This window comes from Oncorhynchus mykiss, chromosome 6, assembly GCF_057628025.1.
Source record: "Oncorhynchus mykiss isolate SJ-2025 chromosome 6, ASM5762802v1, whole genome shotgun sequence".
Taxonomy (NCBI): Eukaryota; Metazoa; Chordata; class Actinopteri; order Salmoniformes; family Salmonidae; genus Oncorhynchus; species Oncorhynchus mykiss.
The window spans coordinates 75,660,807-75,674,691 of NC_143027.1; the positions used below are offsets into that span (position 1 = coordinate 75,660,807).

Here is a 13,885-nt window from a genome sequence, read left to right on the forward strand (position 1 = left end):
AGTGAATGGTTTCATCCACTACTCCTACCCCCAAACTGCGCGTTCTTTGATATCTACATTGCGCGCGAGGTTTATAGAAACTCAACATTTTCGCTTTGTCACATTTACGAACTGATATATATATTTTTTTTTTGTGTGCAAAATACGTGGGGCTCTAACAGACCTATTGGAAGGGACATTAATCATTGGAATAAAGAGCCAGTATTTAAACAAATTCTAAACGTGACATGTCACTTTCACTTTCCCTGTAAATAAAAGGTACATGCACATGTGGTTTCTCATAATTCAATAGCGCTCAATAATACAATACTTTTAGAGAACTTGCAAATGCTTCACCTTGAAATAATAAGTTAATATGTTTATCGAATCGCTATTAAATGGTTTAGGAAAACGGCATCATTTACAGCGGGCAATTTAGCGAAATGAGGAATGACGAATTGTGGAATGAGGAAGAGAGATAGGAGTTGACGATTCTGCCTGTACCATTTGCGTGGACCATTCTGTATCGCACTCGAGTAGACAGATGATGATCTCGAAGAAGTCAGACAAGTCTCCCGCTGAAACGTAAGTTACAATTTTATCTATGGTCTATTACAGATGTAAAGTTAAATGCAGGTGTCACAGTTGCCTTTGAGGCTTATCATCACGTTTTGGATTCACCTGTTACTCACCTGTTACTTACTCTCTATTCACAATTCAATATATGACATTAGCTATCTCTTTGCCTTCTCTAAACTTGTTTGACTTTATCTGTATTTTTCCAAGTCAATCTATTGAAATTTGTGATCAATTTTGGATTGTGTTCATACATTTCCCTTTTTGGTGATACATTTATTTTTATTCCTTGACATCACAGAGGAAATGAGAGTAAATCATGTGAGTGTGGCATGATGCGGTGGCAGACTTGAAGCTGTGCCTGTGTGCATTTTTAGACTTGATTTTCCCTAACAAAACATTTAACAACCCCTACTGAAATGTCCATTAATTATAATCCACATAATAATTCACATTTCCTGTTGCTGCAAGATTATTTTCCTGCTGTAGCAAACTGGCTCAAATTAAGATCCTACATCTGTATGAGTGCCCGGCAGCTGGTCCTGAGGCAGAGAGCAGAGCTGCTGAATGCCCTGTGCTGTGGTGGCTCTTCTGAGGGTCTGGAGAGTGTATTGGACCTACTCCTGTCCTGGGGCATGCTGTTCTGGGAGGACTACCAGAATGTACTGGTACCATGCCGTAGTCTGTGTGCCAACACAAGGGTGCTACTAGATCTGGTGTACACCAAGGGAGATGAGACCTGTCGACTGCTCCTGGCTGCTTTCAAACAGGTAAGATATGTAGGCACAGCTCTTCACAGGTGATGCCGTTCTAAAGGATGTATGAGCATGTTTTGAACAGACTCATTACTGATGTACAGTGGGGAGAACAAGTATTTGATACACTGCCGAATTTACAGGTTTTCCTACTTACAAAGCATGTAGAGGTCTGGAATCTAAAACAAAAATCCAGAAAATCACATTGTATGATTTTTAAGTAGATTCCGTCTCTCACAGTTGAAGTGTACCTATGATAAAAATTACAGACCTCTACATGCTTTGTAAGTAGGAAAACCTGCAAAATCGGCAGTGTATCAAATACTTGTTCTCCCCACTGTATGTACAAAACATTAGGAACACCTTCTCAATAGGAACACCTATTGAGTTGCACCCCCTTTTGCCCTCAGAACAGCATCAATTTGTCGGGGCATGGACTCTACAAGGTGCCAAAAGCGTTCCACAGGGATGCTGGCCCATGTTGACTCCAATGCTTCCCACAGTTGTGTCAAGTTGGCTAGATGTCTTTTGGGTGGTGGACCATTCTTGATACACACAGGAAACTGTTGAGCGTGAAAAGCAGCATTGCAGTTCTTTGCACACTCAAACCTGTGCGCCTGGCACCTACTGCCCTGTTCAAAGGCACTTAACTTTTTTATTGCATAGATACAAATCATTGAAAAGATACAGATCATTACATAGATAAAGATCATTACAAAGACACAGATCATTACATAGATACAAATTATTACAAAGATACAGATCATTACATAGATAAAGATCATTAAAGATACAGATCATTACATAGATACAAATCATTACATAGATACAGATCATTGAAGATACAGATCATTACATAGATACAAATCATTACATAGATACAGATCATTGAAGATACAGATCATTACATAGATACAAATCATTACATAGATACAGATCATTACATAGATACAAATCATTACATAGATACAGATCATTAAAGATACAGATCATTACATAGATACAAATCATTACATAGATACAGATCATTGAAGATACAGATCATTACATAGATACAAATCATTACATAGATACAGATCATTACATAGATACAGTTCATTACATAGATACAGATCATTACATAGATACAAATCATTACATAGATACAGATCATTGAAGATACAGATCATTACATAGATACAAATCATTACATAGATACAGATCATTACATAGATACAAATCATTACATAGATACAGATCATTGAAGATACAGATCATTACATAGATACAAATCATTACATAGATACAGATCATCACATTTTTATTTAATTGTATTGCTTTCAACCAGGTCCTCCCTGAGGCCCAAAGAGCTGGCCTCTCTTTTGGAAACTGTCGTACTGCCGATCTAGAAAATACAAGAGATGATACAAGAGAACTACATGGTACAGCTATCCAGACCCTCCAGACAGACAGGCCTGATCTGGTGAGGAGGCTAAGGGACCATATTGAAGGAGCTCTGGAGGTCCTGCTACATACGGGCAGCTTTACACCATCTGATTGCAATGAAGTGCAGCTACCTGTGTACACCCCCTCACAACAGGTAACCAACCGCACCCTGAGACCAGTATAACAGCTTTATTTATATCTACATTTCTGGTATGATGTAGACTACTATGATATTACACAACTTCCCTGTCCCGGAAATTAAGTTCCAGTTTGCACATCTTTGAATCCAAACAGGTCATGCTGTCCTTTGACTTTTTTTGTAAGTAGACATGTTATTTAGGTTCAGATAGTAGGGGTGAATGTGAATTAATTGACTTCTTTGTCATGTAGGCAAGGCATCTACTGGACCAGGTCAGATCAAAGGGGGAGCCTGCAGCAAAGGTCCTATTGCAATACTTTCAGCAAACAGAGGACCATCCCTCACCATCTAACCAAGAGGCTCCTCCCAAAGGTACTGTATTATATCACAAAGCACTAAAAGTCACACGGCTACTTGCAAGTCGTTTGCATACAGCACTAACACATAGGTGTTACACTAATACTTCATAGATATTATTTTGTTTGCTATGATGTCCTGTGTATTTCAAACATTCTTATTATTTGTGTGCTGCTGCAGAGTGCTTGTCCTATCAGAAGAAGCTGCGCAGCACTGTGTCGGCCCAGTCACATTTCCTCGGAACGTATGGAGGAACCAGCAGTCTGTCTCTAGAAGACATCTACACAGAGGGTCAGCTGGAGCTTGCCCAGGGTGACAGTGAGGCCCAGCCCCAGACTGGTGCTCTGGGGCTGGAGGACGTGGTGGGCCTGGTGGGCACCCTGAACCAGGAGGCTGACACTGTGCTAGTCTCTGGGGAGGCAGGCAGTGGGAAGAGCACCCTTCTCCAGAGGCTGCACCTCCTTTGGGCCAGGGGGGCGGCTCTACATGATTTCTTCCTCCTCTTTTCCTTCAGCTGCCGCAGGCTGAGCTCGGAACAGAGGGAGCTGTCTCTCAGAGAGCTGCTGTTCCTGCACTGCTGCTGGCCGGACGGGGACCAGGACCGAATCTTTCAGTTCATCCTGGACCATCCGCACCTCATACTCTTCACCTTCGACGGCCTGGACGAGCTCATGCAGAGCTTCTCAGACTCAGAGCAGAGGCACTGCTGCCCCACCCAGTGTGCCCCAGTCCCCACCCTGCTCTTCAACTTGCTGCAGGGATCCCTCATGAAGGGGGTGAGGAAGGTATGTTTTATGTATACGGCTAAATGAGATGTGTAGGATTTTTATGTGCAATGTATGTATTGTGTATGTGTCAACTGGGTAATGTATAGTGTTTATTTTGTATAAAGCAGTTCCTGTATAGAGACAATTTTCCCCTCAGGGATAATAAAGTTTATCCTCATCCTAAGGTGGTGACCAGCCGGCCAGAGGCAGTGGGTCCCACCCTGAAGCGGTACCTTCGCAAGGAAGTCCTCTTGAAAGGCTTCTCGCCCGGCGGGATCGACTGCTTCGTGAGGAAGTATCATCGCGACCCGACGGTGGCCACCAGGGTCCTGGAGTGTCTACGAAGCAACACAGCTCTACTGGGCCTGTGTCACATCCCGGTTTTCTGCTGGATTGTGTCCAAGTGTTATAAGGAGCTGCTGGGCTGTGGAGAGGGAGAGGGCAGTCCCCAGACCATCACAGACGTTTACCTCATGATCCTGCAGCACTTCTTCCAGCGCCGGGCCTCTCAGAGGAACACGATGGGGATAGGATGGGTGCAGGAGCACCAGGATACTGCCCTGCATCTGGGGCAGCTAGCCATGGAGGGCCTGGGGGCCTCTTGTTACATCTTCACAGGCACAGAGCTACAGAAGTGTGGGGTGACCGAGGAAGATATCTGCATGGGGTTCCTCATCCGTAGTAAAGACCTCTCCTCCTCCACTAACTGCAAACACTACGAGTTCCTGCACATTACCATGCAGTGCTTCTTTGCTGCTCTCTACATTGTCCTGAACAATAACTCGGACCGCTCCACCATCCCTAAGCTCTTTCAGCTGCAGGACAGGCAGCAACAGCCTGGCTTTCACAGGGTGTGTCTGGGGCACTGCTTGACCCAACAAGAAGGGGCCTTGAAGGAGGCCAATAAGGCAGCAGAGACACCCAACCTCCAGATAACAGCCACTTTTGTGTCTGGGCTCTTGGCTCAGCGCCACCGAAGCCTGCTGCTCCTCTCCTGCCCTGGGCCCACTCTGGACAGGAAGTCCAAGCAGGTGGTGACGTGCCTGTCCAAAGGCATACAGAAGCACTTTAAATCCATCCCTCGGCCCGTGGAGGGGGAGAAGAAGAGCATGCACGCCATGCCGGGCTTCGTGTGGCTCATCAAGTGCATCCATGAGATGCAGGACAGCAGGATCGCCAGAGACACTATGGCTAAGCTAGAGGTGGAACACCTGAAGCTGACCTATTGTAACATAGGCCCTGGGGAGTGTACTGCACTGGCCTACGTGCTCCAGCACCTTAGGAACCCTGTGGGGCTTCAGCTAGACTACAACTATGTAGGAGACGTTGGCGTGGAGCAGCTGCTGCCTTGCCTGCATGTCTGCCACTCTGTATAGTAAGTGTGGAAAACTTTACCATGCTATTTACTATGGCACTCACTATGGGATTAACACAACACGCAGGACACTAAACTAAAGCCTAATAATAAGACTATTTTTTATTTCACTCCCTCAGCCTGAGACACAATAACATATCAGATGAGGGAATTCGTAAATTGATTGAAAAAGGCATCCAGTGTGAGCGCTTTCAGAAGATTGCGTGAGTATGGCCAAATCTATTTTCCACTGTCAGGTGACCTATAGCTAGGCTATGCTATGGCTATGTCAAATATGCAGATGTAAAAAAGAAAACTGATGAGGTTATTGCCTTTATTGATCTGGATTAATGTCTCTGAAAGGCTCTTCAACAACAAGCTAACTGATGCCTGCACAGAGTGCTTCGCTCACCTCCTGAAGATGAAACAGAATTTTCTCTCTCTAAGGTGAGGATATTTTTCAACTCTCACCATATAAGATACTGTACAATGTTACCTCACACAGCAATCGCTAATACCATATTCAATCGAACACTTTCTCTGACTTTGCATTGCAGGCTGGGAAACAATAACATCACAGCAGCAGGGGCAGGGCAACTGGCGGAGGGACTGAGGTTCAATCGGTCACTACAGTTCTTGGGGTAGGAAGCAGACTATCTCTCTGAGAATTACAAAGTTGTTTTTATGCCTATCACAATGCTGTAATAATATATCTGGTTGACAATTTGAATCTTCTCTCTGTTTTTTAGGCTTTGGGGAAATAAAATAGGTGATAAAGGTGCAGAGGCCATTGCCAATGCTCTCAAAGACAGCCAAACCTTGGTGTGGCTCAGGTAATGTTAAACTAATTATAGGTTGAAACATGAACACTACTAACACATCCATACTATCATGGGCAACTATATGTCCAGACAGCCCTGTTATCATTAAAATACTTCCACATAGGAATAAATCTTACTGTCAGATGTATGTTTCATGGCAGCCTGGTAGACAATGGTGTTGGCAATGCAGGAGCATGTGCTCTTGCCCCACTCATCAAGAACAGTACGCTAGAGGAGCTGTGGTGAGTATATTGATAGCGCATCCTGAATACTGAAAAAGACTTTGCAGCTACTTACATTCCGTTTTGCCTCAACTGACATTTTGATACTTGTGGTTGTGCTATACATTGGTGATTGTGCTAAACACATCTTTCACTCTGCTCTCTCGTGCCCTCCACAGGTTAACCAAAAACTGCATCACAAGAACAGGTGTGGAGTGTCTAATACTGGCTCTTGAAAGCAACACTAGTGTGAAGGCAGTGTGGTATGTTAACATAATGCTTTGATCATTTAGACAGCTATATACTGTCTGAGAAATGTAATTTACAAAGTGTTATGTCCTATACATACAGTACAGTATGCTGTAGTCTCCTATGCCTCGCCATACCTCCCCATACATGTGAAGATTGGATCTCTAATCACTTAAGAAGGTCTCTAATCCAAATACTGTAAATTAGAGTTAAGTTAATAATTGTTTTCTTTCTAGGTTGAGAGGTAATGAGCTCAGCCCAGAAGAGGTGGAGGAGATGACACAGCGGGAACCCAGGCTTACATTCTGATGATGCCAAGTGCGGGTCAACTATACTGGAGTATTATTGTTTACAGCCATGTGTATGTCTGTTTGTAATGTATGTAACTTCTTCAGTAGCATTTCCCTTAAAATGGTAGTTGTGTTATTTATAGGTTATTATATGTTTTTACGTACATTATGGATAATGTTGGATGTGATGTTCTCTATGATGTAAACAGTGTGGGCAAGCTTGTTTTATCCATTCACAATAAGTAGCATCTTCTGACCTGCTCTGCTACTACAGGCAGCTTGTTTGGTAGCATTCTTTTCATATTAGTCATATTAGTCATTGTGATAAGGAATTGGTCTGACACTTGTTTTATGTAAGCACCGCTGGGTGTGAGCCTATTGTTTCTGGCTAAATATCAAATAACAGTCAGGTATTTGAACTGGTACATCAGTGTTCTTATGTACCCTACCCTATTGTACATTGACTGGCAGTGCCAGTATGTTTGATAACATGGGTTGATTCAGTGGTAACATGACTCTTATTTTATCAGTGAATCACAAACAGTGATTACATTAGTCCTATTGTGTCAGTAATCTATGGTGGGGATAGAATGGCTTATTACATTATGTCATTACATTATGTCACCTTGCCTACTGAGAAATGTTAATGTAGGTTATAAAATACACTATGCAGAAATCGAATAGTTCGCTTAATTTCAGTTTATGCGACAACAAGCAAGTGTAGCGTAGAGAATACCAAAAAGTTACAAATTGCAGCTTTAATTTTAAGTAAAACAGCAATTCAGTGTACTATTAATGAAATATAATTTCTCCAAAATATAATATGAAGAATTCACGTGCTGCTTTTATCAATATTTGCATGTCAACACACACACATGTACACTGTACAAGTCACAGTATAGAAGGTCCCAGACCTATCAACAGCACTGTTAATGTGGGAGGTATGTATCAAAACCATGCACTGCTAATGGCTTGTATTGGCCATTGAGAGGCTTTGAAGTAGACGTTGACCAATTATGATTTTTCAACGCCGATACCGATTTTTGGAGGACCAAAAAAAGGCGATACCGATCAATCGGACAATTTTTATATATATATTTGTAATAATGACAGTTACAACGTTACTGAATGAACAATGAACACTTGTATTTTAACTTAATATAATACATAAATAAAATCAATTTAGTCTCAAATGAATAATGAAACATGTTCAACTTGGTTTAATAATGCAAAAACATAGTGTTGGAAAGTAAAAGTGCAATATGTGCCATGTAAAAAAGCTAAAGGTTTAAGTTCCTTGCTCAGAACATGAGAACATGAAAGCCGGTAGTTCCTTTCAACATGAGTCTTCAATATTCCCAGTTGAGAAGTTTTAGGTTGTAGTTATAAGAATTATGACGTGTCAACTATTTCTCTCTATACCATTTGTATTTCATATATCCTTGACTATTGGATGTTCCGGGGCAGCAGGTTAGAGCGTTGGACTAGTGACCGGAAGGTTGCAAGTTCAAATCCCCGAGCTGACAAGGTACAAATCTGTCGTTCTGCCCCTGAACAGGCAGTTAACCCACTGTTCCGTCATTGAAAATAAGAATTTGTTCTTAACTGACTTGCCTAGTTAAATAAAGGTAAAAAGAAAATAATAATAATAATTGCCCTCCTGATCTCGGGAGTTAATAGGCTTGAAGTCATAAACAGAGCTGTGCTTCAAGCATTGCTATGAGCTGCTGGCAAACGCAGTAAAGTGCTGTTTGAAGCCTGCTGCTGCCTACTACCGCTCAGACTGCTCTATCAAATATCAAATCATAGACTTAATTATAATATAATAAACACAGAAATACGAGCCTTTGGTCAAATCCAGAAACTCATTTCGAAAAAACAAAACGTTTGTTGTGAAATACGGAAATACGGAACCGTTCTGTATTTCTTCAGAACGGGTGGCAACCCTAAGTTTAAATATTGCTGTTACATTGCACAACTTTCAATGTTATGTCATAATTATGTTCAATTCTGGCAAATTAATTACGGTCTTTGTTAGAAAGAAATGGTCTTCACACATTTCGGAACGAGCCAGGCGGCCCAAATTGCTGCAAACTGTCCGGGGGCTGCATTTATTGTAGCTGGAAATGTTAACAAATCATTGAGAACAATGCTACCTACATTTTATCAGCATATTGATTTCATGACACGTAGGGCAAATACTCTTTTTTTTAAAAATATATTTAAAAAAAAATGTTGATTTAAAACAAATCCATACAGGAAGTACATGTGGGAACACAAGTATATAAAAATAATATACAAAGAACAATTGGGCTAGGGGGTACAATATCACCTTACACACATACAGTACATACTGTACACTTATAATTCTAACAGCTTTTGTGTTAGTAGAGTATTTAATTGTCTTAAAATATAGTTCAATTTCTTTTTGTAAGGTAAGAAAATGTGGTGTTTTGTTTGTAAATTTACATTTGTGAATATGACATTTTACCAAAAGTATAATGAAAGGAATTACATAAAATTGTTTCAGCTTATTTCTATCGTAGGTAAAGAATTCAAGCAGTACATCTCTCCACAATAGTGTAAAATCTTCATAAATGTGTTCAATTATAAATCTACTGATGTCTTGCCACATTTTCCTTACATGAATACAATGCCAAAGAAGATGCAACACCATTTCTGGCTGGTCATTACAAAAGGTACAATTTGAGTTTATGTTTTCCATAAACTTCTTCATATAGTGGTTGGCAGGATAATATTTATAAACAATTTTAAAGGAAACTTCCTTAGTTTTGTTAACAAGTAGGTATGTGTCTGGCAACATCCAAACTTTTTTCCAACAGATATTATCAATAAATCCATTCCAATAAGGCATGACATAAAGTATAGATACAACATCCTGCTGAAACAAGGTTTGTATCACTCTGTTGTTGAATGGACCAAAAGAAAAACAAATCTATCCTACTGATGAGTCAACAGGCTCTGAGGGTCAGCTCTTAACACGTTCCTGAATAATAAAGCAACACCTGAGGGAATGGTATCTAAAACAATTGCAAAATCTTTCGGTGCTAAGAAGACCTTGATGAAAAGATAGTGTGTCAAATAGGCAAATGAGAAAGTCAAAACATATTCAAACAAAGCAAGACTACACAAAATCTTGCAAAGTGATAAGAATTCCTTATAACTAAGTAAAAAACCCTCTGCATTTACCATTTGGCTCTCCAATCTCCTTGCTTATTTTACCATCAAGATATAAAGATAGAATGCCATATGTTAGCCTAGAGATACCTTCAGCCTTGGACTCTCTTATTAGGACTCTTCCTTTAAAAGATAAGTCCCTCTGTAGCCATTGATTTAGCTTCTCCTGGGTTTTTTAAATAAGAGGGTTAAAATTTAGTAAGCCTCTAGACTTCTGATCCTTATTAATGGTTATGCCTAAATATGTAAGTTCTTCTTTCACTGGAATACCATAATATGAAGGTGTCACACAATCTTTGACAGCTATGAGTTCACATTTATTAATGTTAAGATATAGACCAGACGCTTTGGAAAAGGATTGTATCACATTGATCGATATGGGAATTTGGTTAGCGTTTTTCAGAAAAAGTGTAGTATCGTCAGCCAGCTGGCTTAACATTTTTTATTTACCAGCTATGGAAATGCCTTGTACAGGACTATTATTTAAAGAAGTTGGGTGATTAATAAAAAACAGATACGGAGAGATAGGACAACCTTGTCTAATTCCTCTCTTTAACTCAAATCTAGGTGAGGTGCCATATTTCAATTTGATAGAGCTGTTACCATTTGTAGAGTCTTAATAGCCTTACAGAACAAATCCCCAAAGCCAAATTTCTCAAGGGAGTGGAAAAGGAACTGATGCTCTACTGTGTCAAATGCTTTGTAAAAAGAAAAAATAATATGAAACTATCCTCGGTTATTAGGTCTGAGTAGTCAAGTATGTCTAATACTAGTCTGATATTGTTAGAAATATGGCTGTTCCTCATAAAGCCAGACTGTGTTTCATCAATGATTGCGTCCAAGACTTCTTTAGTTATTTCTGTAAGTAGTAAGTATCTTATAGTCATTATTAAGAAGACAAATTGGACGCCAGTTGTCGATGAGCAGCACTTCTTTTTTGGGTTTAGGTATCAGTGTTATTAACCACTGACTCATTGTAGGAAGGAGAACATTGTTTTTAATACTCTCTAAAAAAGACTTCAAATAGGAAGGGAACTACTTGTTCAGTAATTCCATCAACACCTGAGGATTTATTGTTCTTTAGATGTTTGATAGACTCTATAATCTCTTCAACTTTGATGGGTTCATCACACTGTTTAGATTCTGTATCACTGATAGAGTGAACATTATTCAGTGAGTCAAAAAACACATCTGTGGATTCCTGACAGTACTTAGAACTACACAATTTCCTGTAAAAATTGCTACAGTATTTAGTGATTCATTTTTGGTCATCTGTAATATCACCATCAATGTTTAACTTATGGATAGTGTTATTTGTAGTGAAATTTCTCAAGTCCAAAGAAATAGGGTGAATTCTGTTCTCCCTCCTCAATCAATTTTTTCCTAGATCTAATAACGGCTCCTTCTGCTTTTAATCTATATATATTATCCATTATATTTAATCTATATATATTATCCAGTTTATTTAATCTATATATATTATCCAGTTTATTTTGTAACTCAATTAGTACCATATTCTCCTCCCCGAGAGGCCGACTGGGGACCTCTGAGAAAGGGAAGTTATCTTAATGATCACCTTTTCCTCCTCAGCTCTTCTGGTCTTAGCAAGATTACTACCATATTTTCTAAGGTATTTGGACACCTCAAATTTAAAGAGCTCCCATTTCTTGTAATAAGATTTTTCTTCACAAGCCCTTTCCCAAACATGTGAGAGCAGATCTTTAACCTCAAAGTTAACCATGTCATTATTTAATAACGAGCTATTTAGCTTCCAGTAGGATGCTCTACCAAAGTTAGTGTCAGGGGTAAATATTTTGATATGAATGTAAATGGCCCTATGGTCTGTGAGGGGAGTTGTACAAATATTTGAAGTAACACACTCACTATCAATACATTTGGATATAAGCCAAAAATCTATTCTGGACTGTCTGGAACCTGTTTTGTTACTCCAAGTGAACGATATGTCGGCCGGAAACCCGTCTCTCGATATATCAGTAAGATCAAACTTTTCCATAAAAGTATTAAACCCAAATACTGACTGGTTGTCGTACCTGTGGGCCATCTATCAGATGAATTATCTATAGTAATGTTAAAGTCCCCTTCTATCAATAATAATCTAATTGGAAATTTAGAAAACCAATGAAGTATATGTTTCTCCATAGATTCAAGCAACTCATCATTCTCATGTTTGGTGTTGTACCCGTAGAAGTTTACAGTAATGAGCATAATTTCATTGTAACTGATCACAAGACAAATAAAGTGACCAAAGGGTTCACATTCCGAGTGTAGAATATTACCACCAAAGGTATTTTTCATTGTAGTGACACCGGCGGAGCGTCCATGGGAAAGCCAAATATCGTTGCCCCACTGTGACCTACAGAAGTTGGCAGCAGAAAGAGAGTGAGAAAAAAGCAAAAATTGGTTCGAAATTGTTTAGCAAATAAAAATAAGGCCTTGCGCTTCACATTGTTTCGTAAGCCCCTAGCATTAAGAGATAATATAGACAAAGACAAAACAACAAAGATTATATAGAAGTATAAACTGTTGGATGAGTCAAAAACGTAGGAGCAGTGAACGTAAGCGATAAGGAACTGAGATCTGCACCATTTAAGTCAACTTAAAGTGAAAATAGCTTATACCATAAACTCTGAGTTAGTTGTTATCCGGCTTTTAAAATTCAACTCAACAGAAAATTATGTTCAAGACCAAACCAAGGGTTATCTTTAGTAAGAGAGACTAAAAACCCTCTTTAGTGTAATCAGGAACTATTCTGAGAAATAAAACATAAAATAATAATTTAAATAAAAGGATACCTACTCTTTTAAGTGCAAATTAAATAATATAATCAAAAATGTTTTTACATATACACGTTCCTAAGACCTTTTTCACTTGGAAATAAGTATTAATAACTAAATTCAGCAATAACCGTATAAAGTCAGAGCAGACCTGTATACACCTTTAAAACAGTATTTTAGTTGTTGTATGCATAACAAATAAATACAACTTTCAGTCTTCTTCTTAAGTTTGTAAACAAAATAGGCCTTCTGGTCTGGTCAGAACAAACTAATACATTGAGGTACCTGATGCTTGTTAGGTAACATTAATCAGTACAAGGAATTTGATTTTGATTTTTTTATTTAAGTCAGTTCTCATTCTTATTTACAATGACGGCCTAGGAACAGTGGGTTAACTGCCTTGTTCAGGGGCAGAACTACAGAGTTTTACCTTGTCAGCTCAGGGATTTGATCTAGAAACCTTTCGGTCTAACCACTAGGCTACCTGCCGCCCAAAAATGAGTAATACCATGGTTGAAACCGTCAATCTGTTCCGTCTGGTGAGATTCTAGGGAGGAATATGGATTCCCGAACCATTAATGATGCCTCTTCCTCCGACGAAGTAAGCAGACTTTCCCTCATTTTGTGCTTTCTTGATCGTTGGCCACAACTTGTTCCTTCTTTCTATGTCCTCCGGGCTGAGATGCTGGGCGAAACGCAGACCATGGCTCTGAAGTAAGGTGTTCTTCCTAGCAGCTTTCCAGACAGCATCCCTGTAGAATCTGGCAGTGAAGAGATACCAAGATACCCCTTGGTCTTAAATCGTTATGCTGTTGCTTCTTGCCGAGGCGATGCACAACGTTGATGGCATCACCAACTTTGTTCTTCTCTGCAGGCATAACGTCTTGGCAGATGCGGATAGCCTCTCATCGCACATCCTCATTCTCCACCTCTGGCACGCCGTAGAGTCTCAGGTTCCA

General features: G+C 39.7%; 1 protein-coding gene across 4 annotated transcripts; it reads left to right on the forward strand.

The window, feature by feature from the left end:
* Positions 1-20: 20 nt before the first annotated feature.
* Positions 21-9,454, forward strand: nod2 (nucleotide-binding oligomerization domain containing 2). Of its 4 annotated transcripts, XM_090236825.1 has the most exons (14): positions 52-258; positions 387-564; positions 1,027-1,325; positions 2,638-2,889; positions 3,126-3,246; positions 3,412-4,016; positions 4,184-5,373; positions 5,493-5,576; positions 5,716-5,799; positions 5,910-5,993; positions 6,102-6,185; positions 6,335-6,415; positions 6,574-6,657; positions 6,880-9,454. In XM_090236825.1, the coding sequence occupies exons 3-14, from the start codon at positions 1,077-1,079 to the stop codon at positions 6,950-6,952; spliced, it is 2,991 nt and encodes a 996-aa protein (XP_090092951.1). In that variant the 5' UTR covers positions 52-258; positions 387-564; positions 1,027-1,076; the 3' UTR covers positions 6,953-9,454.
* The last annotated feature ends 4,431 nt before the right edge of the window (positions 9,455-13,885 follow it).